Source organism: Protopterus annectens, chromosome 7.part1, assembly GCF_019279795.1.
Source record: "Protopterus annectens isolate FY-2018-M chromosome 7.part1, PAN1.0, whole genome shotgun sequence".
Lineage (NCBI taxonomy): Eukaryota > Metazoa > Chordata > Ceratodontiformes > Protopteridae > Protopterus > Protopterus annectens.
Genome location: NC_056740.1, coordinates 385127696 through 385151384, shown reverse-complemented (window position 1 = coordinate 385151384; position 23689 = coordinate 385127696). Strand labels below are relative to the sequence as shown.

Genomic DNA, 23689 nt, shown 5'->3' with positions numbered 1-23689 from the left:
GAATGGCCCTTCAGGTATACATAGAAAGGAAATTGTATTGAGTTATGTTAAGAAATGTGGAGTGCAAATAGCAGTGCTGCATGAGACACATTTGGATATAAGTGAGCATGTGAATTTGGCAAAGAGAGGATTTCAGAATTGGATATTCAGTAGAATATCAGGGACGGGAAGTAATTATACTAATTGCTAGAGGGGCTCCAATAGTGATAGATGAGGGGAAAAAGTCAGAAATGGTAGACATGCTGTAGAAAGAGACCGTTAGCAAGGGAGGAGGATTGCAATGGCATGTGTTTATATTCTACCAAAAACTGCTGTTATGGAGCTCAAAAAATTGAATGGAATATTTATAGCTGGGGACTGGAATTTGGTTTGCAGTAATGAGGATGTATCAGGAGGACCTAGAAGGGGCAATATAACAAAAGAAGGTAGATTGCTGAAGAAATTTATGAAAATACTTGGTATGGAAGATGTGAGTGAAGTAGGAAGAACTTGGACAGAATTTACATATTATTCCCCAAGGTACATTAACTGACGTAGCCTATATAAAAAGTGTATTTCACAGGAACATGCACATTCAGTTGAAAGCTTTTGACACATATCCAATAACTGTTTCTGATCATGTACCAATAAACACTAACATAAAAAATGCAGGATAATGAAGGAAAGACACTGGCACTTTACCTCCTACCTGTTAAAAAGAGAGGAAGTTAAGGAATGGGTAGTGGAGATTATTCAAGAATTATTAGGGGAATATAGAAATATCCTCAGATGTTACAGCTAGTGACTGGGATAAAATGAAAATGGAGTTTAAAATGTGGTTGAGATAAAGTAGAATGGATATGGTTAAATAGAAATTACTTAGAAGGCTGAAAAAGACTAAAGTATTGCAGAATAAGGGCAGTCTCAAAGAACAAGAGGAGGATCAAATGCAGAGTGCTAAAGAGAAAATAAGGGAGTATCAGGATAATATACCTGACTGTAGAAAGATTGCAGTTAAGCTACAATTTTTTGATAACTCCTGAGCACAAAACCTTTTAGCACAATGACTTAGTTGACAAAATATTTAAAAAGTTGACGTCAAACTTAGGAAACCTATTACAAGAAACATAACCAGAGTTCCTATAGAGGCTTTAGAGGTATTCCTAAAATATTATGAAATTTGTATTAAGCGGAGAAATGTGAGAATCAGGAAAGAATACAAATGGAAATATTTATGGACCACTTAATTACGCCAACAACTAACAGTTAAGATAGGAGTTGAGATAAAAGTAGTGATGCATGATCAACCTGTAGGAAAGTCTCCAGGAACAGATAGTATTCCTGTGGAAGTTTTGAAATTAGGAAGGAAAAAAGTGATAGATATAGAATATTTTATTTAACAGTATTTTAAAAGAACAGGAAACATCAACATCTTGGAAGAAAGCTGTGGTGGCTGTTTCCTAAAGATGACAAATACCCATTAGACCCATTTGAATTTTAAACCAAGATTATAAAGTGTGTATTTCTTTTCTAGGTAAAATAATTGATAGGTATGGGTCATTATGGTTTGTGGAAGGGGAGGCAAACATTTGACAACATTAATAGAACAATGATGATCCAGAGGGAAGCAGAATGCAAGAAAATACCTCTGTTGTTGTTGGATCTTGATGAAGAGAAAGCATTTGACAGAGTAAGCTGGGATTTTATGAGTAGGGCATTGCAAGCATTTGTATTCCATGATCCAGTAATAAGGTTAATTTAAAGGATATATGAAGGATCGGATGCAAGAATTAAAGTGGGAGAGTTTCTCTCAGATAAGCTGTTTTTGAACAGGGAAACCAGATGGGATATCCTCTTTCCCCTTTATTTGCTTTATATTTAGAGCCTTTGGCAAAGAAAAATAAGTGACTCAGAAATAAAAGGATGTAATTGTTATGGTAATCAATAAAAGTTGGTTTTATTTGCAGATTATATTATTTTCTACCTGATAAATCCAGAAAAGGACATCTCATTGTTGTGGAACATTTTGACAGCTTCAGGTCATTTTGGGAAATCAAAGTAATAAAGATGAAACAAAAGCTGTAGCTGTAAATTATGCACCCACACACAAACTGGTTTAGCAATACTCATATTTATGGGGAGACGTTAAGATTGCATAATGAGGAGTTTGGATTAAAAAGGTTTATGTTATTACAGATAAGGATATGTGGGAAGAGACTAAACAAAAGATAACAAAAATTGAGAAACTGGAAACTTATATTTATGGATATGGGTAGTAAGATACAAGCAGTTAAAATGTTTTAGTCCATTTACTCTTGTATGTGGGTCAGGCATACAACCGAGGAGAAGTTGTGGGTAATAATTAGTAAAGATTGAAGAGATTTATCTGGGAGGGAAAGAGGGCAAGAGTTAGGTGGGATAAATTGATCCAAGTAGAACAAGGTGGTTTTGGTTTACCTAATTTGAAGGGATATTTTAAATCTGTAGAGGTAAGGCTTATATACACAAGCAGAATGTTATAATTCAAAGTGGAAAGGGATGATGATGAAGCAAGAGGGAAGTACGAGAGAGAGAGAGTTGGATTTTGGATGCAGATCCTTAAAGAGAATAACAGTCATACAGAATATTATATTCATACAGTAGCAGAAAGTATCCTAAGAACTTAGCCAATACAAGAATGGAATAAGGAGATTTTTGCCAGTGGGGAAGACTGCAAGTAGGGGTACATAAAGCAGGCAGAAGGGGGCTGGAATTTACTGGAGAAAACTGCAAAGGAACCAAGATATTGGGAGCAAATAACTCAAGCATGAAAGGTAATAGAGTGAGATGAGGTCAAGAAGACATTTGGATTGCAGACTGCCTTCCCTACCAGGGGTTGAACTCAGAGTACAGGCAAAGAGCAAGGGATAGTGGGATTTTAAGTGAAAGACCTGCTCTGGTATATTTTTTAGTTGAATCTAGAAGAGAAGCAGCTGTTAAAGGGATAATTAGTATGGAATATAAAATACCACATGATAACTATAAGAATCAGTCAGAGGAGTTTGGGAAAGATTGGGAAGAGAGACTGGAAAGCAATTTACAAGAAAACAATGGGAAGATATATGTATGGCTCCCAAGTATGCAACCATGCAGCCGGGTCTAGAAGGTTTAGATTCTTTGCTTGGAAGTGTTTGCGTAAGTATTTTTATATCCAAAGAATATTTCCTCAGGTAGGTAGCAAATGTTTGAGGTGTGATGGAGGAGGAGGAGGTAACTGGGAACATATGTTTTGGAAGTGTAATGAGTTGGCAGATTTTAAAAATTCCTTACAGAGTGCACTGTCAGAAATATTGGGCGAGCACATGGCAGTAAGGAAATTATTCTTTTGAGCTGGGATGCAGGATCTGAATTGCCTAGAACATAGTAAGGCCTTATTAAGTTTAATTCTGTTAGCTGCCAAAAAAATTACTAAAAAATAGAAATTAAAGTCTAAACTAATTGTGTTTGACGTATTGAATATTATAAAACAGGTAAAAGAACTGGAAGAGGGATCTTTAGAAAAGGGAAATAACAAATTGCATACAAGAAAATGGAAATTGTGGAAACAGTGTATGCATAATGTTCAGGAGGAGGAGTGAGATTTAAGAGAAGGCAGGAATTCAGAAAGTTTTTCAAATGGTGTACTGAGGATAGTGGCGAAGAAAATATATGTGATATGTATTGCATTTTAATGGAAAAATGTTAATTTTTTTCCTGTTGATATATGTTTGCGTATTTCTTAAGTGATAATTTAATAAAGGTGTTTAAAATGTCCTGCAAGGGTAGCTTGCCTATGAATCTGTAATGTGAATTATTTAAAGGGGTGACAAAAGTTAAAGTATTGCAGAAGAACGGGAATTTCACAGAACAAGAGAAGGGGCAACTGCAGAGTTTAAAGGGGAAAATAAAGGAAGTATTTAAGATAATATGCATGAGTTAGTTTCTCACAATGACTTGAGCAACAGTAATTAGAAGGAATTGTAGCCATACTTAATTTGCCTTTGACCAAAAAAAAAAAAAATCAAAAATCATAGGATCATAGGAGATTACTAGGCTAATGGCCCTGGGGCCCTTACAAGCCTAGCCAAGAGTTTACCCCAAAAAAGAAACCTCAATCAGCACCTGTCACCCCTGTCAATGAGGGACACAGGTGGAAACCCTGGGAAAAATTTGTGGCTTCCCATCCACTCATCAAGGTCCCTCTTGAACAGGGTCAGTGACGCACTTTGTTTGATGTGTACTGGGAGTCTATTCCAGAGATGGGGCAGCCTGTGGGAGATGAAACTCTCTCCAGCAGGTTTTGTTAATGTCACATATTAGATTTAAGCCTGAGATTGCGTATATCCTTGAATGTGACACCCCTATGTACAATTGGCTTTGGAAGCTTCTTCCAGTCTTATTTTGTCTGTTCATACTATTGTGCACTAGAATATCAAACTAGGAATGCCCTCCCTTTTTACTGTTAAAACGTCACTTACCCTCTTGTTTCATATCTTCCCCACTGCAGTACATAAAGTGCCATTTGTTTACATCATACTTTTAAAACCAGAAACATTTAGGAAAGGCTGCCAGTCACTGGTAGCCTATAAACCACAACTTGGGAATCAGCTTTGGATTAATATTTCTGTTTTGCTCCTGGTGAGAGAATGAATACAGAGACATTATTTTCCAGCCTTTCTAGGGACTTTGCCAGTCATGAGAAAGCCTGCCACTTTGGGATTAGTGCTGCTGCCGTTTCCTCCTTTAGAGAGAAAGAGATGGGGGCGTTGTTTCCTGACTGTCTGTGATTGGATAGTGTGTGTCCATATCTGATTGACCTGGTGTTGGACCATTGTGCAACTTAGCTCTCTTGAACTGAGCTGCTGTATGTGCTATTGTGGGGTTCTACCATGAGCCCACAGACTTCTAAAACACTTGTCATGACACTGCCAACACCAGAGAACCTGTCACCTGCTTCTCAGGAACCAGCTTTGGATTACTGATGCTATTTTACTTCTGGTGAGAGAAGGAGCAAGAGGAACATTGATTCCTAGGTGAGAGTAGCTGCACTGAGACCAGCACTAATATTAGCCAGTAGGCGAATCACCACTATTTGTCATTTTTGGCAAATCTGTTTTTATCTTTTCATCAAGTACTGCTAGATTAGCCGTAATCTAACCTTATTTCAGAGTATCGCTATTTTTTGTGGGAGTGAGCCCCACAGCTCCCCCCAGACTTATATACCAACTCTGAGAATGCCATACCTCAGAAATTTGCAAGGTCTTCTGTAGTAGTCTGTGTCCATCCCCTATGTACTACAACTAGCCCTTGCCTCTACACTCAGCAGTCTGATTTCACACCATTGCATTAGGTGTTCTAAGACAATGTAGCAACTGTGTTATACTTGCCAACTGTTCACTGCTTCTACCGATTGATAATAAAATATTATAGGTATAAATATTTAAAAAATATGGAGGCAAACCTGTCGTATCAGTCCACTGTTGGTAAGCATCATACACAACACCACCATGGCCATTAAAACATAGCACTAAAACTATAACTTATGCCAAGGCTGTAAATAAATTGCCAAAGCCTTCTAGAATACACACTAAAAGATCTCAGCCATCAGCACACCAAGAGGAATAGCTGCTACTTCTCCACTCCCACATACTTTAACTCCACACTGATCACCCAAGGGTCACTAAGAAAGGCCTAAGCCTGTGAAGCCCACTAAGTCTGATGCACAAGAAAATGTCAGGGTCATTGGTGACTATAATTAGGCGTACAGACTGACCAGTCTGAACAAGACCTGGGTGACTATAAGCTGCTAGTCTTTTACCAGGATCCATGGGAATAAAAGGATTCCAGGGTCGCTTAAACCAGGCAAGTATAACTGTGACTTAGAGCTGGCCCATGTGAGAATGAATGACTTGAGATGCTGCACACAGAAAAACTGTATACAGAGAGACATGATGGAACTTGCTATGCATGTGTTACAAGCAGGAAAGACACTGGTCTTAAGTACTATCCTGCCTTTACCATGAACTATGCCTAGATACCAAGGCAAGATAATTGACTTTTAACAATTAGCTAAGTCAGTATCATTCTAATGGGCTCCAGTATGTGTCAGTCTGAAATTGGATGATGATTAAGTCTTCCTGTTTTACCAGGAATGGCTTGCACCTCTTTTTCCAGGGATGTTCTTCATCTCACATTGCTGCAGTCATAACCTGTGGGTAGTCCGCTGTCCTCGGTCGGCCCAAATACCAAAGTGTTAGGCTGGCGTCGGTCATGGTCGCTCAGATCTGACGTCAGTACGCAGTGGTACTAAAGCGCATGACCGACGTCATATCCTCAGTCTTTCTTGCCGCATGGTCTGAAGCAGAAGCAGCGTTTGCAAGTGCCGTTCGGCGTCCTGAAATTTTCGTATTCTGAGTTTCAGACCGAAGACCAAGTTGGGCTTAGTACCCCGTTGGGGAATATTTTTGTCTTTTCTTGCCTCAGTTAAATCCGGATGTCAGAAAAAGTTAATAATTGTATTTCTTGTGGGAAACAGATACCTCATAGGGACTACCACTCTCTCTGTATTCCTTGCTTGGGGCCTGAGCACGACGTAGTCGGGTGTCGCTTTTGCGCTAGATTTAATAAGCGCACCATTAAACGCAGGTTAGATTGTGCTAGACTTGTTTTCGGTAAGCGGTGTAACTACAACATGCCGTCGGATCCTCCGACGCCCGCTACCGCTAAGAAGCGAAAAGATAAATCGTTAAAGTCTAAGCAGGATGAGTCGTCCGTTGCGGACGCCGGTTCTATGGAAACTACGGTTGATTCTGTGGATCCAGCCGAGGTTTCAGCTGAATCACAGGGGGAGCCTTTAATCTTACAGGAATTGGCCTCTCAGGAGTTAGGTCAGGCCGAGGGGGCCTCTCAAGTTTCTGTAGTTCCTTCTTTACATAAGGTTGTTAGGCCTTCTACTTCTGTCACTAAAGCCCCTTCTAAAGCTAGACCTGGTCTTTCTGGCACAGGCGTCAGCCCTAGTTCTTCAGGCTCTGTTCCTAAAAAACATATGCTGAAAATGGCAGAGGATTTGATTACTTTAATCAGAGGTTCTATGCCCCCTCCAGATAAGAGGCCTAGGGTGGAGACAGAGGTGGAGGGATTGGAGCATTCCTCAGATTACTCTGAGTCTTCAGCTGAGGACATTCAGGATTTTCCTCCCTATTCTGATTCGGATGCAGAGGATTCCTGTCCTTCTGCTTCTCCTCCAGAGGATTTTTCCTTTTCTGAAACCCTGCACTCCATGAGGGAGCATTTTAAGTGGGAAGGTCAGGATTTTTCTGATTCTCATAAGAGGCTTAGGGAATTTTTGTTTTTACCTCAACATAGGCCCTTGGCTATTCCCCCTGTTTTGGATGTTGTTCAGGATGTTTTTTGTGAAGCTTCCCTTAATCCTGATTCTTTACCCCCTGCCCCTGTCAAGCCAGACAGGTATTACAGAGTTCCAGAGGCTCATAAATATTTGTATAAGAGTCCTAGAGCTGACCCGGAAACTATTAGTCAGGGACCTAAGGGTGTCAGGGCTTCTGTAGTTAAGAATCCAGTTCCTCTGGATAAAGATTTTAGAGCATTGGATAGGTGAGGTAAAAAAGTGTATACCTCCTCCACGCTGGCTATGAGGGCTTTAAATTGCCAGTTTCATATGCTGAAGTACCAGAATTTTCTGTTAAGTCAGTTGAAATCTAAGGTAGATGCTTTAGCTGAGGGTATAGAGTGTAAGGAATTGCAGGACTTAGTTCATGCCTCTGATCAGGTAGGTAAGCATTCCTTGCAGTGTGGCTTTGATGCTCTTCAGGCTTCTTCCAGGGTGGCTGCCACTGGTTCAGTTATTCGTAGGCACGCCTGGCTTAAGGATCAGAATTTGTCAGAGCATGTTAAAGCTCGAATTTTGGATGCTCGGCTTCAATCTGAAGTTCTTTTTGGTTCCCCTGTGGAGTCAGTTTTGAAGAAAATGGAAGACAAAGCTAAGTCCATGCAGACGGTTAAGGAATTTTTGCAAGTGCAGCCCCCTAAGTTTAGCAGAAATTGGCCTGCAAAAGGATGGGCTTATCCTTCTTCTGATTTTCAGTCTAAGGGCAGATCTAGACGTGGTAGGGGCAGAGCTCATGCTCAGGGTTCTTTCAGACCTAGGACGTGGAGTTCTCCTGCACAATCTTCTGGTGAGGGCAGGGGTCAGCCTTTTCGTAAACAGACCCAATGACCTGAATCTCCAGCTGCCAGATTCCTCCTGTCTGGCAGCTCCTCTAGGAGGAAAGTTGGCACTTTTCAAGCAAAATTGGCTTTTGGTCACCCAGGACAAATGGGTGTTGGATATTATAAATCGAGGCTACAAGTTTTATTTCCACACCTTGCCTCCTTTCAAAGGCATGCCGGACGTACCTCCTCAGCAAAGGCTGGAGGCTCTCAAGCAGATTTCTTTACTTTTACAAATGGGGGCTATCCAGGTGGTACCTCCGTCAGAAGTAGGCCTAGGATTTTATTCTTGCCTGTTTCTTGTGCCAAAGAAAGGAAACACTTGGAGGCCAATTCTGGATTTGTCCATTCTCAATACATACCTAGACATTCCAAAGTTCAAGATGTTAACTTTGCAGCAACTTCTGCCTCTGCTAGGCAAAGATCACTGGATGGTAACTCTGGATCTCAAAGAGGCTTATCTTCACATTCCTATCAGGCACAGTTGCAGGAGGTTCCTGCGTTTTCGGGCTGGTGCTTTCCATTATCAGTTCTCTGCATTGCCCTTTGGCTTATCTACTGCCCAGGGTGTTCACAAAGGTCCTGGCTCCTGTGATAGCCTTCTTAAGACTAAGAGGAATACAAATTTATCCTTATCTGGACGATTGCCTGATTCTTGCTCAAGACAAAGTCAAGTTACTTCAGCATCTACAGTATGTAATGGCAGTTTTAAGGTGCCTAGGGTATTCTGTGAACGAAACAAAGTCCAGTCTAGTACCCTCTCAGGACATGTGCTTTCTGGGTGTGAGACTGAATACAGCCTCTCAGATGGCTTTTTTGACCCCGGACAAACAAAGAAATCTTCCCCTATACTTCCAGCAATTGTCCCTACTGTCCAGGCTGACTGCAAGGACAGTCCTTCAAGCCTTGGGGTTCATGGCATCTTGTATTCTGGTACTTCCCAATGCCAAACTACATATGAGGAAGCTACAATGGTATCTCAAAAGTGTATGGACTCAACATTGCCACGATTTGGACACTGTCATTCAGATAATACCTTGCATCCAAAAGGAATTTTTGTGGTGGGCTCAGGAATGTCACCTAAACAAGGGACTCTCTGTGACCCGACCAGAGGCGAGTCAGATCTTAACGACAGATGCCTCAGACATGGCTTGGGAGCACACTTCAATGGGAAATGGATTCAAGACACGTGGCCTCCCAGACTACAGCATTTGCATATCAACATGAAGGAGATGTTAGCAGTCCAATTTGCACTGATGGCTTTCAAGGATCTACTTCAACCGGGACAGGTGTTGATTCAAACAGACAACACAACAGTCATGTGGTACATCAACAAGCAGGGGGGAACCCATTCGTACCCTCTTTGCAGACAAGCTATGATTTTGTGGGAGACTGCTCTGAGTTTGCACGTCACTCTTCAAGCAAGGTTTCTGCCAGGAGCACAGAACTCCTTAGCAGATGTTTTGAGCAGACAGATAGTGGATCCCCACGAGTGGAAATTGGATCCTCATATATTTCAACAGTTGACAGTGGCTTGGGGAACTCCAGACATAGATCTGTTCGCTTCTCCACTAAATTTCCAACTGCCAAAATTTTGCACAAAGATGTTTCACCCAAAAGCTTGGAAAGTGGATGCTCTATCTTTCAGTTGGAACAACCTTCACGTCTATGCTTTTCCTCCTCTGCCTCTCCTTCCCAAGGTGCTCTTGAAGGTCAGACAGGACAAGCCTTGCTTGATTTTAATAGCTCCAGATTGGCCACGTCAGCACTGGTATCCTCTCCTGAGGAGTTTAGTACAGGAGCCTCCTTGGCCTTTGCCACCAATTCCACACCTTTTGTCCCAGGCAAGCAATCATTTCCTCAATGTCAAGATACAGTCCCTGCATCTGACAGCCTGGCATATTCTGTTTTAGACCCTGGGGGGTCGCAGCTTCCTCAACAAGTTTTGAATGTCATATTGGAAGCCAGACGACCTAATACTAGGAAAGTTTATGCTGATAAATGGAGGAGATTTTTTCTTTGGAGCACAGCAAAGAGCTTTGATGTTTCAGTGCCGAATTTGAGTGTTACACTACAGTACCTTACAGAATTATTAGACAAGGGTTTGTCTTTCTCCTCCGTGAAAGTTCATGCTGCAGCCATTTCTGCTCACTATGATTGTGACCCACCATTATTTTCTCACCCTTTGTTTAAGCAATTTCTTAGAGGGGCAAAGAACACAACACCCCCACGTAGAGCTCCTACTCCTTCCTGGGATCTCAATTTTGTGTTGGAAAAGCTTACTTTACCTCCTTTTGAACCTGCAGCTACATCTGAGTTGAAGTTTTTGTCTTGGAAGACTGCTTTTTTGTTGGCCATTACGTCTGCTAGGAGGGTATCTGAATTACAGGCTCTAATGCCAGTTGAACCCTTCCTGATATTCCATAAGGATAGGGTATCCCTGCGTACTAACCCTACTTTTATGCCTAAAGTTGTTTCTAATGTGGCCTTAAACCAATCTATTCATTTGCCTACTTTTTATGCTGATCCCCAAAATAAAGGGGAAAAATTTTGCATTCTTTGGATATTCACAGGCAGTTACGCTATTATTTGAGCAGAACTAAAGGGTTCAGGCAGACTCAACAGTTATTCATTTCTTTTGCTTTGAGTTCACAAGGAAAAGCTGTTTCAAAGCAAACTATTTCTAAGTGGATTGGCCATTGTATTGCTTTTTGTTATTCTCATCATGGAAAGGATGTTCCGGCTGGGATCAGACCTCATTCCACTAGGGCTACTGCCACTTCTACTGCCTTTTTAAGGGGAGTAGCTACTAAGGATATTTTGGAGGCAGCTACTTGGAGTTCAGTGCACACTTTTACTAAACATTACCATCTCCCTCTTTATTCTAAGTCTAGGGCTGGGTTTGCCACTGCAGTTTTACAGGGCATGTTAGCAGCTCCTAATGCTTTTTAATTTTGCCAATCTCCCTTACCTTTGCTTTGGGATTCTACCCACAGGTTATGACTGCAGCAATGTGAGACGAAGAACATAGTACAGTTTTGTACCTACCATAAATGTAGATGTTCGAGGATCCACATTGCTGCAGTCCTATTTTCCCTCCCTCCTTCCCCTCTGTAGTTTAGGGTTGTTGTGTTGCTTTTGGGGTAGTTATTTTTTCTACATTGGTGGTTGGGTATTTTCTATTTTTGGCTATGGCCTTTTCTTTTTAGGCCTTCTGACATCTGGGGCAAGAAAGACTGAGGATATGGCGTCGGTCATGCGCTTTAGTACCACTGCGTACTGACGTCAGATCTGAGCGACCATGACCGACGCCAGCCTAACACTTTGGTATTCGGGCCGACCGAGGACAGCGGACTACCCACAGGTTATGACTGCAGCAATGTGGATCCTCGAACATCTACATTTATGGTAGGTACAAAACTGTACTTTTCCACATATAGGGTAAAGTCTTTGCTGCCCATTGGACATTTCCACATTGCAAAAACCCCAAATTCAGACATCATCATAGTTGTCATCAACCACCAGCTTTTCCCATTTTCTACATTAGGTTGGAGTGTCACGTAAACTGTTGCTATCTTTCTCGATTTAAGTGCCAGTCTCCTGTCTTCTTTGACCATTATGCTTGACTATCACGTCGTTCTTACAAAATCTTTCCATCTCTTTGCTGGATGCCCATGTTTTCAGTTGTCTTCTTCCTATCTGTCTCAAATCTTCAACACCAGATTGTTTCCTTTCAGACAAGGAGTCGTAAAAGAAAGATGACAACATGAAGCTGTCCTGCAACTGGAACACTTTTGTATCAGTTTAGTTTGTCAATGCCATTTCTCCTCCCATCCACACCATGATAAAACAAATTGAAACTGCCTCCGATACACCTAGCCTTGCTCCCCTTCCATCTGGTCTCTTGCACACACAATATACCAACCTTCCTTCAGTCCATCATATCAGCTAGCTCTCTCCCTATACCAGTCATACTGCCAACATTCAAAGTTCCAACCCTCACTATCACAGTCCTAGCCTTTACTTGCCTTCGGGCATGCCTTCCCCCTCTTCTCCTCCTTCCCATATTGTTACACCTACTACCCCTGAAAATTGTTTATCCAGTAATCGACACAGAACATGTCATAGAATCCTTGTTAAATGTATTTTGTCAAAGCATAATAGTAGTTGATTAAGACAGTCACATTCAGGAAGTTAGGACCTAATCCCCTGTTCCGCAGTCACCATTAGGGAAAAATCTACTAAACATACAAGTTGTAGATTGCTTTCCAGAGCCATAGCTCACAGCTTTGCATTGAACCTCCACCTGCTCGCCTGTACACCCACCATAGAAAGATGCTTATGCTACAGTGGGACTGACTCCCCCATTGTTAACTAGCACTCCTTAATTGTTGCCCTCAGCAATTATGAAGACTTTGTAACCCAATTGATATGTTTAACAAAATCAGTGCCATCATCAAAGCTTGTGGCATCCTTCTGGTTTCTGATGTCTAACCCAACAAGTTTTACCTTTACATGCTATTGAAATCTCAAGGGTTGTGTTGCTGAGAAGTGCAAGATCAACAGCTTAGTTTTAGCTCTCCCATAGTGAAAAAAGAAACTGAGAAGTAAGATCTACTGATATTGTCAGCTTGCGTAAGATTCAGTTACTGACTAGTAATTACACTGCCAAGCAAAAATCCTAAATCGTCTAGATTTTATTGCATATTTGGGAGACATATATCTTCCCATTGTTTCTTTGTGAATTGCTTATCGAATCTCACTTCCTAATACTTTCTAACCTCCTCTGAGTCTTATAGTTATCATGCAATATTTTATATGCTCTATTAATTATTCCTTTTTTTTAATGGCAGCTTATGTTCTAAATTCTACTAAAAAGTCTACCAGTGTGATGGTCTTTTGTTTAGGACTCCCCAATTTCTCTTTGCCTGTACTCTGACATCAATCCTTGATAGGGGAAGGCCTCAGGGTGGAAGGTTGGCATAATGGTTAAGGTGTTTACCTTACAGACACAAAGTTCAAGGTTTGATTCTCACCCAGAGTAATTGGCTAGGCTTGAAATGGCCCACAAGGGCAGTTGGTGTAGTACTAATCTATGAAAGGCAATCTCTAACATGCAGTCTGAATAAATTCTTAGCCTCTTCCCATTCTATTACCTTTCTATTTGTAATAGTTGAGACAGGGCAGACAATGCTATTGGCTGCTATTTTTAGGTACTCACTTGGAAGATCATAAAGTGGATGGTGCAGCGGCGTAGCAGTTAGCATTGTTGCCTCACAGCAAGAGGTTCTCCGGTTTGATTCTCGGCTGGGGTGCCTTCTGTGCGGAGTCTGCATGTCCTCCCTGCGTTCATGTGGGTTTCCTCTGGGTGCTCTGCTTTCCTCCCACATTATAAAGACATGCGTCTGGAGCGTTTCTTCCCAGGCCTCCACTGAAAATTGGCTCGTTCCAAGTCAGACTTTCCCAGTAAACAAATGTTAAATAAAAATGTTAAATAAAGTAGAATATTATATTCATAAGGTAGCAGAACATATTCTAAAAACTAAGTCAGCACAAGAATGGAGAAAGGGGTTTTGTCAGTATGGATGACTGAAAGTAGGGATACAGAAAATTGGCAAGATGGGTCTTGAAATTATTGAAGAAAACTGTCAAAGGAACAAAGGTATTGGGAGCAAATAACTAGAGAGGGAATGGTAGTAGAGTGGGATGAGGCCAAAAAGATGTTTGGATTGCAGGCTTGAAACTGCATTGCTTACCTGGGATTGATACAGTATAGACAAAGAGAAAGAGATAGGGGAATCTTAAGTGGAAGGACCTGCTCTGGTAGAGTTTTTAGTTGAATCTACAGCTGAAACTCTTAAAAAAGTGATGAAAAGATATGGCATGATAACTGTAAGAATCAATGAGAGGCAGTTAGATAAAATTGACTAGAGAGACTGGAAAAGCAGTTTACAAGAGATCAGTGAGAAGACATATGTATGACTACCAAGTACGCAACCAAGTCCAGAAGGTTTAGGATTTTTGTTTGGAAATGTTTGCATAGGAATTTTTATACCCCAAGCAGTCTTCAAATAATTTTTCTTCAGGTAGATGGTACACGTTGGAGGTGTAATGGGGAAGAAAGGGAACATATGTTTTGAGAGTGTAATGATTTGGCAGGTTTTACAAATCCCCTACAGACTACTGTCAAAGTATTGGGTAAGCAAATGGGTGTAACTAAGGAAGTGATTCTTTTGAATTGAGACAAAGGGTCTGAATTGCCTAGACATGGTAAGGCCTTATTAAGTTTGATTCTGTTTTCTGCCAAAAAAGCAGTTACTAGAAAACGGAAATCAAAGTCTAAACCAACTGTATTTGAAGTATTCAGTATTATAAAAGAGATTAAAGAGCTGGAAGAGGGGTGTTTAGAAAAGGGCGGAAGCAAATTATATAGAACTAAATGGAAAGTGTGTGAGCAATGCATGCAGAATAATGTTGAGGAGGAGGAAAGGGGTTTAAGGGAAAGCAGGAATTCAGCAGTTTATGTAATGTTGGACTGATGATCGTTACAAGGAAAGAAAACATATGTGATGTTTAGTTTTCCTAAGTGGAAAAATGTTACTATGGTTTGGTTTCTGTTATTGTATGATTGTCTATATCTTTAAGGAATCATTTATAAGTGTTTTAAAAAAAGACTCACATTTATTGCTGTGTTCAGAAACACCAGAAAAAAATTAAAATATAGAAGAAGAGTAAATATTGAATATTCTTTTTCTTTGAACTATTTTTTGTGGGAGTGAGCCCCACAGCTCCCCCCAAACTTATATACCAACTCTGAGAATGCCATACCTCAGAGGAAAGGGAATATTCTGAAAAATGTCAGTCTTGGACGTAGTATGTATAAGTGATATTTTTCAGCCATTAGGTCTGCGATTTTTGGGATTCGGCAATGTGGGTCCCAGCATTTTAAAGCGGTACCTATTATAGATGTGTTGATGTACAGAATGCTTAACAAAGGTTTATTTTGAAGAAAACAGGTGTTCTAAAAAAGCCTTTCAGCAGGAGTAATGGCTGCAAAACATATTTTTGGTACCTTGTATAGCTGATACAATTGCAAAGTAACAGTTAAGATAGAGGAAAGTAGAAAAGCAAAAAATGAGATATTAAGGATAAAAAGTCTTATAGGAGAATGCACTGTGGGATAAAGTATGGTGAAATGGAGAAGACGGGATTTACAAATCTTTTTCTGTTGACTTTTCTGTTTTTGCTGACCACCAGCCAAACCAGAAAAGTAGATGATAGTAGAGGTAAGCCATGACAGCGTTAACTGATTAGTCCCTGCTTTCTTAGTTGAATCTTTTGCACTAGTAGCTAATCCACTTGTGAGTAGCATTGACTGGTCTCTCCCCGCTTACTTGCTTGAACCCATTACACCAGTAGTTAATCTACTAATGAGTCAACCCAATATGCAACAGTTTACAGTTTAAGACTGTGGATGTATGCTTCTTTTTCTCATTGATGCTGATTTTTAAACTATGCTTTTTTTCTTTAGTTTGATTTGCTGAGGGAGTTATTTCAAGATGATATCCATGCACTCAGTCCAACCTCCAGTCTACCTCCAGGACGTACCCCATTATCACGAGCTGGCATAAAATCAATCAAATCCAGACCGGGACAAGCAAGCAATGAACACAAGAAAACAGTTGGCCACCAGGTAAGTTTATACCTGTAATTATTTAATCAAATGAAAATAATGGCAAAAAGTTGCATGTGTAATAATTGAGAACTTAGTTAATTAATGTTTTAATAATTTATATATTTTAACTAGAGAAGTCTGCCTGAGCAGGAACAATTTTCACTTGAGAGCAGTGTAGTTTGTATACAGTGGTAGTGAAGCATGATAGAAGCAGTAAGTAAACTGCAAATAATATCAGTAATAAATCTTCTTTTTAGACCGCACAGTACTACTACAGAACCTGAGTAGTAAATGATGATGTCCAAAAAATAAATGGGGTCTTGTGATACATGGTATCCCTCGTGGGATCTTGTGATCATGCTATGGAGGACTTATTTTCTTTGCCTGTGGTTTTAAATATAATGAAAATATCAACAGGGCAAGAGAACACCCCTGCCTGTTTCTGTTCAAACACAGCTTGTTGGAAAGGAGCTCCCCCACCTTAATTCTTGCCTCCAGCCCTTGATATATTGTCATAATTAACTCTTTTATTCTTTGCCCTACTCATAAAATCCTAGCTGTCTACTGAATGCTTTCTATGCATCAAGACCCACCAAGATAGCATTTTCTTACGTTCCCTCTGGATCATCATTTCTCTGTTAATGTTGTCAGATGTTTGCCTCCTGTCCACAAAACCAGATCCATCTGCATTTATCAAATTTTGCAAAACAATAGCAACACCTTTGCCATTATTTTAGCTGGTACTGACAAGTATTTTATAATCATGGTTTAAAATTGAAATAGAACAGTATGAGGCTGGGTGTGAAGGGTCTTTACTCCCATTGGATAATACAGCCACTATAGCTTTCTTCCACAATGCTTATGCTTGCCATCTTTTTAAAATGCTGTTAAATAAAACTTTCCAGATCTTTATTACTTACTTCCATCCTAACTTTCAGACAAGAATGTCATCTGTTCTTAGACTTTGCTGTTGCTTGCTTATACATCACCATTTTATCTTATCTCTTCCTATCCTATAAATTGTGGAGCCTCATTTTTCTCTGACTTTGACATAATTAAGTCTTCCATAAATATTTCCATCTGTGCCTTTTCTTGGTTTTCACATTCTTGTGCTTTATTCATGTTTTCATAAAATTTCTGAAATATTTGTAATACCTCTTTAGGATCTCTGGTTGTTTTTCTTGTCATACGCCATTAGAAGCTTGCCATTCTATCACTTGGGAGTAGATAGTTTGTCTTAGAGAAATGTCTAAAAGTACTTTGGCTGGAAGTGGTCCCTGGATTCAATTTTATTTCGGAGAAAACCGCTTTATGGTCAGACCTAAAAAGTAATGAAATTACACAAGGGATGGTGCTAGACCCTCCCATATTAGTAAGGGCTAAGTTATTATTCCCCTAGTGGGGTGTTTGTATTGACGACGTCCAGGGATTTCTGTGCTTGTGTACTAGAGGTGGTTTAGGTTACCCATTCTATAATTGGATAATTTAGATCACCCATGAAACTTATATTGGAGTTAATATTCAGTGACTCTGTTTCTTGTAGACAGATATTATGGCTTTCTTGTGTCATAGAGGGAGTTCTGTTGCTAGCCAGTATGTGGTAATGGACATTTCTGATTGTGATTTGGACATGAAGATGCTCTATTGCATCATGCTGCTTAACTAGCTTTGACACGAGTCTCTTCTGAATGAAGATTGAGACATAACAACCTTTTTCCCCCTCCTGTGCAGTGATTTGTCTAAAACTGTTGAAGGCATTTTAGCCCAGCAGAGCTACAGTACTCTCCATAATTTTATACCATGTCTGAGCTACTACAGACATATAGTCATCCAGTGCGATGAGGGCCTGTAGGGAGTGAAGCTTCTTGTTTAGGCTCTTAGTGTTGATCAGTAACATCTTCATATTTCCAATGTTTATTTCCTTACATTGTTAGGTATATCTGGTTGGAATTGTGAAAAAGACACTATGGGGATGAATAATGTCTTTGCCAGTATTCAAAAGTCTGGAGGGGACAGGTGCAGGCCATCCCTGGCAAAGCAGAGTGGTCTGTTGATCATGTCCTCTTGTTCTGATAGATATTGGACCCCCTTCAAATGACACTAAAAACTAAGCCTATTATTGAAGTTCATTTTTTTTGCTCATTATTGCAGCATCATCCTTGGTGAAAGTAGAATGCTGCTCAGTGCGAGGTTCATACCTGCTCTTGGACACACAGTATGGGAGCTCCATCATGACTCTCCTCACATAGTCCAAGGAGGTATGTCTCAAGTCATCATCATTATCATCGTCAATCCCCTTTTTCCCATTTTCTGCATGAGGTCGGGGTGTTGTTTTAACTGTCTCCATCTTTCTCTATTCAATCCCACACTCCTGCCTTCTTTGACGCTCATGCCTGACTGTCACAAAATCCATCCAATTCTTTGCTGGACACCCTTGTTTCCTCTTTCCTTCTTCGTGTCTATAGTGAACTTCGGATCCCAAGCTAAGTGGATTTGCTGCACTGCCCTTCCATCTTGTCTCTTTGATACAAAGGATGTCTAGCCTCCTCCGTACCTTCATGTCATCCACTTCCAAGCTGTGTCCTGTCAGTGAACTTACACTGAGTGTAGCAATTCTTTGTTCATGTTTGGCAGGTTGATTGGTTTTATGTCCACCTTTCACTGTACAGAGCTGTCCCGGGTTGGGCAGCTGGACACTGGCAACCAAGTAGATTATTGGCCCAGGGTTGATGAGCTTTATGGTGGGCATACACTAGCCAATAGGGGCACATACACCTATCCCACTGTTAGCATGGATCCCAGGGGTAGATTGGAGTAGGCCAAGTCCTCAAACCATTTATCACCTGCAAATACCCATGCCTATTTGGCAAGATAGTTAACATAACCAAATCACCTAGAGCCATATTTTACACCATCGAGTGGCTAGCCCTGCAGTGGCACGTGATCTGTGTTGTCCTATCTAGAAGATACTGTGCAGCACATTAGATGCCCAAACTGGTTGTCTATACAGGTCTTCCCCTATAGGCCACCAAGTAGAGTTTGTGCTGCTGCCCCACAGATCCATTCTTTGGTGAGTTTAAGATGGAAACACTCAGTATATTTTTTTGGAGGTAGGAGGAAACCCAGAGAGAGAGAGGAGAACATGCAAACTCCAAACAGTTATTGGTCGGAGGTCAGGATCGAACTTTGTGCATGGGTGGTTAAGACCTTAACTATTATGTCAACTGGTCTCAAGTCATTGACACCCATATGTACTTTTGTTCAAGGACTTGAGAGCGTGTGTGATCTGATGGATCCTGATAGTAGACAGACAATTAGCCATAACCTTTTTCTTGCCAACCTGGTAAGGAAGTATACTTTGTATGTCTTGCAGTGGAGTCATGTATAACTAGAATATTCGGTTTAGTGGAGGCCTGTCTTATTGGCTTAGCATCTGTGACGCTGGACTCATTGCGCTGTGTTAGGTGGTAGGGCTAACTGGTTGACAGTGTTGCTGAGACTGTTTTGTGCCTCTGTTGCTTTTTGGAGGTCTTCTAATGTTTAAGCAAATTAATCTTTAGAGCCTTAACATATGAAGAATTGTGTGTAGTATGATGGTCGTGGTGAGGTGTGGTCCTGTGAGATTTTATCCTCCAATACCGTTATACATGTACATGTCTTACACACACACTTATGCAGTTTTAGTAACAGACAATCACCAGAAAGCATGAGAGTTTTTACATGGCCTCATGATACCCATCTCAGTCAAGCTAAGCTACAGATGTTGTGGGAAAGTACCAGTCCATGGTTGAGACAGGAATAATTTGGGGCAGGATTGGTCTGGGCTGGGTTGGTGCTGGGATTCAGGGGCTAGTTTAGGTAGATTTTATTAAAGAGCAGTGAGGGGGTGCCTAATTTCTTAGGCTGATGTATAGATATCCTGGGCATGCTTTCTTGCGGCTCAGGGTTTCATTATTTCAATCAAAATAGGTTACTGAAACATCAGGTTTAGATTGCTAATGCTGTATGCATTAGGAAGGTTTCCTATAGAGCAAAAGGCTTTTGTGCAGCCATCCAATGTAAAGTGAGTCCAAAGACTGCAGTGTGCTGAGTACAGCTTCCACCCTCCCCATGTTTGATGAAAAATGATAATTCGTTACTTTCCACACTTCTCAGAATCTTGAGTAAAAAAGACCCTGGTTAAGCTAGAGAGGAAACCAATTCAAACAAGCCAATAAATCCTACAGATGGAGTTTTGTCTCAGAACCTGTAATAAATCAGTTTTCTCACCACTATGACTTTGTGCTACAGTCTAAAGTACTCGGTAGGCTTGAACTTCAGATGTTTAACACTTACACTGGTGACAGGGGAACCACTGGCTACTGTAGGAAATAGGAAGTAGCAGCAGGGGAAGCAGTGCTCAGTGTAACAGTGGAGGGGTTGGGGGGGGGTTGTAACAATCACAGAGCAAGGAAATTTTCAGCAGTTGCAGTAAACAAAGGGTGTGCAAGTGCAGCTTAAACAGCCAAATAGCAAACAGAATGTCTAATATTTTCAACAGAATCTGTGTATAAACCGTTTGTGTGGGCACAGATCCTACAGCAAAACTCACAATACTGCTACTATTGTGAAATAAAATCACAAGACTGTGGCACCTGACCAGGTAGAAATTACAGGAAAATGTAGTTGTGGCAAAATGTAGTGAAACATGATATGCATAAATGTGTAAATGAGGCACAGAGCCTCAAATATATCACACATCTTCCACCATTGCAAACTACAAGCAGCTTTTTCAGTTAAAAACAAAGTAGCTTAAAAGTACCAAAAAAAGTAACAAGTCACAGGCAACTTGAAGGAAAATTTAAATAGCATATTCGAATTTGTCTTTTTTGTCCGTTCCTCAACTACCAGGTCTCTGATCTGACACCGGATAAACACTTGGCCACTTTGATAGACTTTAGGCTCCGTAACTTGAGCTCCTCCCCTTACCCATAATCCCCGCCTTCTCCTTAGCACCTCAGATCTTGTTTGCCACTTCAGCAATAAGACATTGTCACCATTAGCTTGAGCAGGTCATGGTAGGGTAGTGATATTTTTCAGTAATCTTCTTATCCAATTAGATAATTTCTTCTTCCCCTCTAGTGTAAAAAAAACAATACATAAAAAATAAAATATAAATAATTATATATAGGATTTCTCTTTTGTCCTTTAGATATAGTGGCTGTGGCCTTTAAGACCTTGTGATACTATTATTTATTTATTTTTTTTTAACCATAGTTGGTATTAAATTTCTTTATTTTTTTTACCCTTGGTTGTTCTTATCACCATCACTGGTATTTTGTCTTGCAAGTTGTTTAGCTTCTACATGTGTGCTGTTCGTAACGCACCTGAGAAACCTACCAGTTTTAAAAAGTGCTTTGCATCTGGGTACAAGATCTGCCTGGGTCTAGGACATCTAAATGTGGAATGTGATATTTGTGTTAGTTTTTTCTTATCACAGAACACTTGTCGAGAGGTAGAATAAGTTAATTTTGAAAAGTCTTCTTTCAACTGCTTTGTGTGTCTCTGGAGCCCCATCTTTTTCCAAAAATTCCTCAGGAGAGGCAGCAGACAACACTTAAGACTCAAGGAAGCATTTCTCTGATTGCTCTTCTCCTTCAACTTCTTCAGGCTCAACTCCACCCAAAAAAATATGAAAAAATGTTGAATCTGTCAACTTCCACAGATTCGACTCTAGCAAAACCTGAACCATCAGATCCATCCTCTTGTTTGGATTCAACTCGGACCAAGTCCATGTCACCTCAGGCTGCTGCTAGATTTTCTCCTAAATGAATAACTTTGAGGGTACACTCTCTCTTCCTTCAGGACACTCCTTGAAGTGTATACTGTACACCTTCAACATCATCTTCCAGTGCAATCTTTGTCAGCTTACCAATTCACAAAACTTTCAATACCAGTCCAGTAAAATATATACAGTCTACGCATTTATAACTATTCTTCTTTTAACCTTCATACTTAACAATCCATCTTATCTTTTCCTTTACTTCTTGTCCGTCTGTTGTTTCCTTCTTTCTTCATTCATCTTTTCTACTCACTCGCTTAATCCCTTTTGCCTTTGGAATAGTGGAAAATAGTCTGTATTCTCAATTTGAGGTGGATCGTTCTGCTTCTCACCCTCGTTACTCAAGTCTCGCTGAATTGGTTCCTTACTGATTCTCAAATTTAGTGGTTTCTTGACAAGTTCCATTGCTTCTTTTGGGCAAGTAAATGCTCTAGTTGTACCTTGAACGTGGATTCTTAGTTTGGCTGGGTATATTTTCATCCATCTCACTCCTTTTCCCGACACGCTCTGATAACCAGACACACAGCATTCTATAGACTTGGTCGCATAGGAATAGTCATGGTCAACATACACCGTCACATCCTCTACCCTCAGCTTCTTTGCTGGCTGCCAAAACAACAACTTCAACAGTCTTTCCTTTTGTTCAAATGTCTGCAGTCTAAAAATTATTGGCCTGGGCTTATTTTACTGCTCCCCTTCAGGTCTCCTTGCAGTCCTGTGGGCTCTTCCTATTTTTCTTTCTTCTTTGGGGATGTCAGCTCACTGCCCCAGTAACTGTTTCATAAATTGTACACAGTCTGACCCCACCAGTTATTCAGGGATCCCACTTATTTTTAAGTTTTTTCTTCTAGCACGGTCCTCCAGATCTATGGCCCTTGCTTCCAGGCAGTCGGCTCTCGCTTCTGCTGCTTAAAACTCAAGCTTTAAGCTCCTTGTTCTCTACTAAAATGTCCTGAATGATTGTAGCATGCTCGTTCAGGACATCTGCCACTTCTTACATACCTCTTTTCTTGTGTAACAACACTTTCTAACAAAGACATATTTGATTTCGGCCCATATTGTTTCGAGGGTAACTTTCCCGTCTTGTATCTCTTCCTTTTCAGCTATCATTGGTGTGTTTTTGTCTACTAACCTTTTACTTTTACTCCTCCTGGGCAACTCTTTCTTCATCAGAATGTCACCTTCTGTCTGTAGCAAAGCCTCAGAGGAAAATTGTACACCAGAAGGTCAAACTTATAATTAGTATGCTCCATTTGAGGTCAGAGTTTTAGCATTTTACTTGCACTGAGCTATACTGGAAGTCCTCTTTTCTTGTCTTCAGTAGAAGACCCTTGGTGAGCTGACCTCGTTACATATTATAGGAGATAAGTTAGATGGAAAACCAATAAACCCAGCCAGTGGAGGTGTGCAACTCCAAACCTGTAACAAATCACAGTTCTCCCACCACTCTGATTCTGTGCTACAGGTCTAAGGTCCCAGATAGGTTAGAAACACTGGAGTTTAATTTTTACAGTGGGGTTGGGGATCTGTAGCAACAAGGAGGTGCGAGCAGGAAGAACAGTCAGTATTTAATTGTAAATGTGAAGGGGGTGCAGGGGCTGTAACAATCAAAGAGTAGGGAAATCAACAGCAGTTGTAACAGAGTGTTCAGTAAGTGCAGAAATGCAGCTTAAACAGGCAGGTAATAAACAGAATAACATTTTGAACAGAATTTCTGCATAATTTATTTATTTACAGACATTTGATTACCGGGAAAGTCTGACTGGATAGAGGCCTGTTTTCAGTGCAGGCCTGAGGAGAAAAGCTCCAAATTATTACAAAACATTTTAAAAACAATTTTACAATTTTCAAAAGTAAAACAAAAACATCTTCGTATTAAATAATTATAACAAATCAGTGTTAATATAAAAACATTGGTTCAGAATCAATACACATTATATGATCATTTCATATTTGTAGAAATTTTA

The 23689-nt window shown here is 40.4% G+C and overlaps 1 protein-coding gene across 14 annotated transcripts in view; it reads left to right on the top strand.

Annotated features, from left to right (window-relative positions):
- Positions 1-23689, top strand: part of MYO5A (myosin VA) — a 4204798-nt gene that overhangs the window by 2743528 nt on the left and 1437581 nt on the right. For all 14 annotated transcript variants that reach the window (XM_044078829.1, XM_044078834.1, XM_044078828.1 and 11 more), the window contains one exon: positions 15758-15919. In XM_044078829.1, the coding sequence (XP_043934764.1) occupies positions 15758-15919 (162 nt within the window). The remainder of the gene's footprint in view (positions 1-15757; positions 15920-23689) is intronic.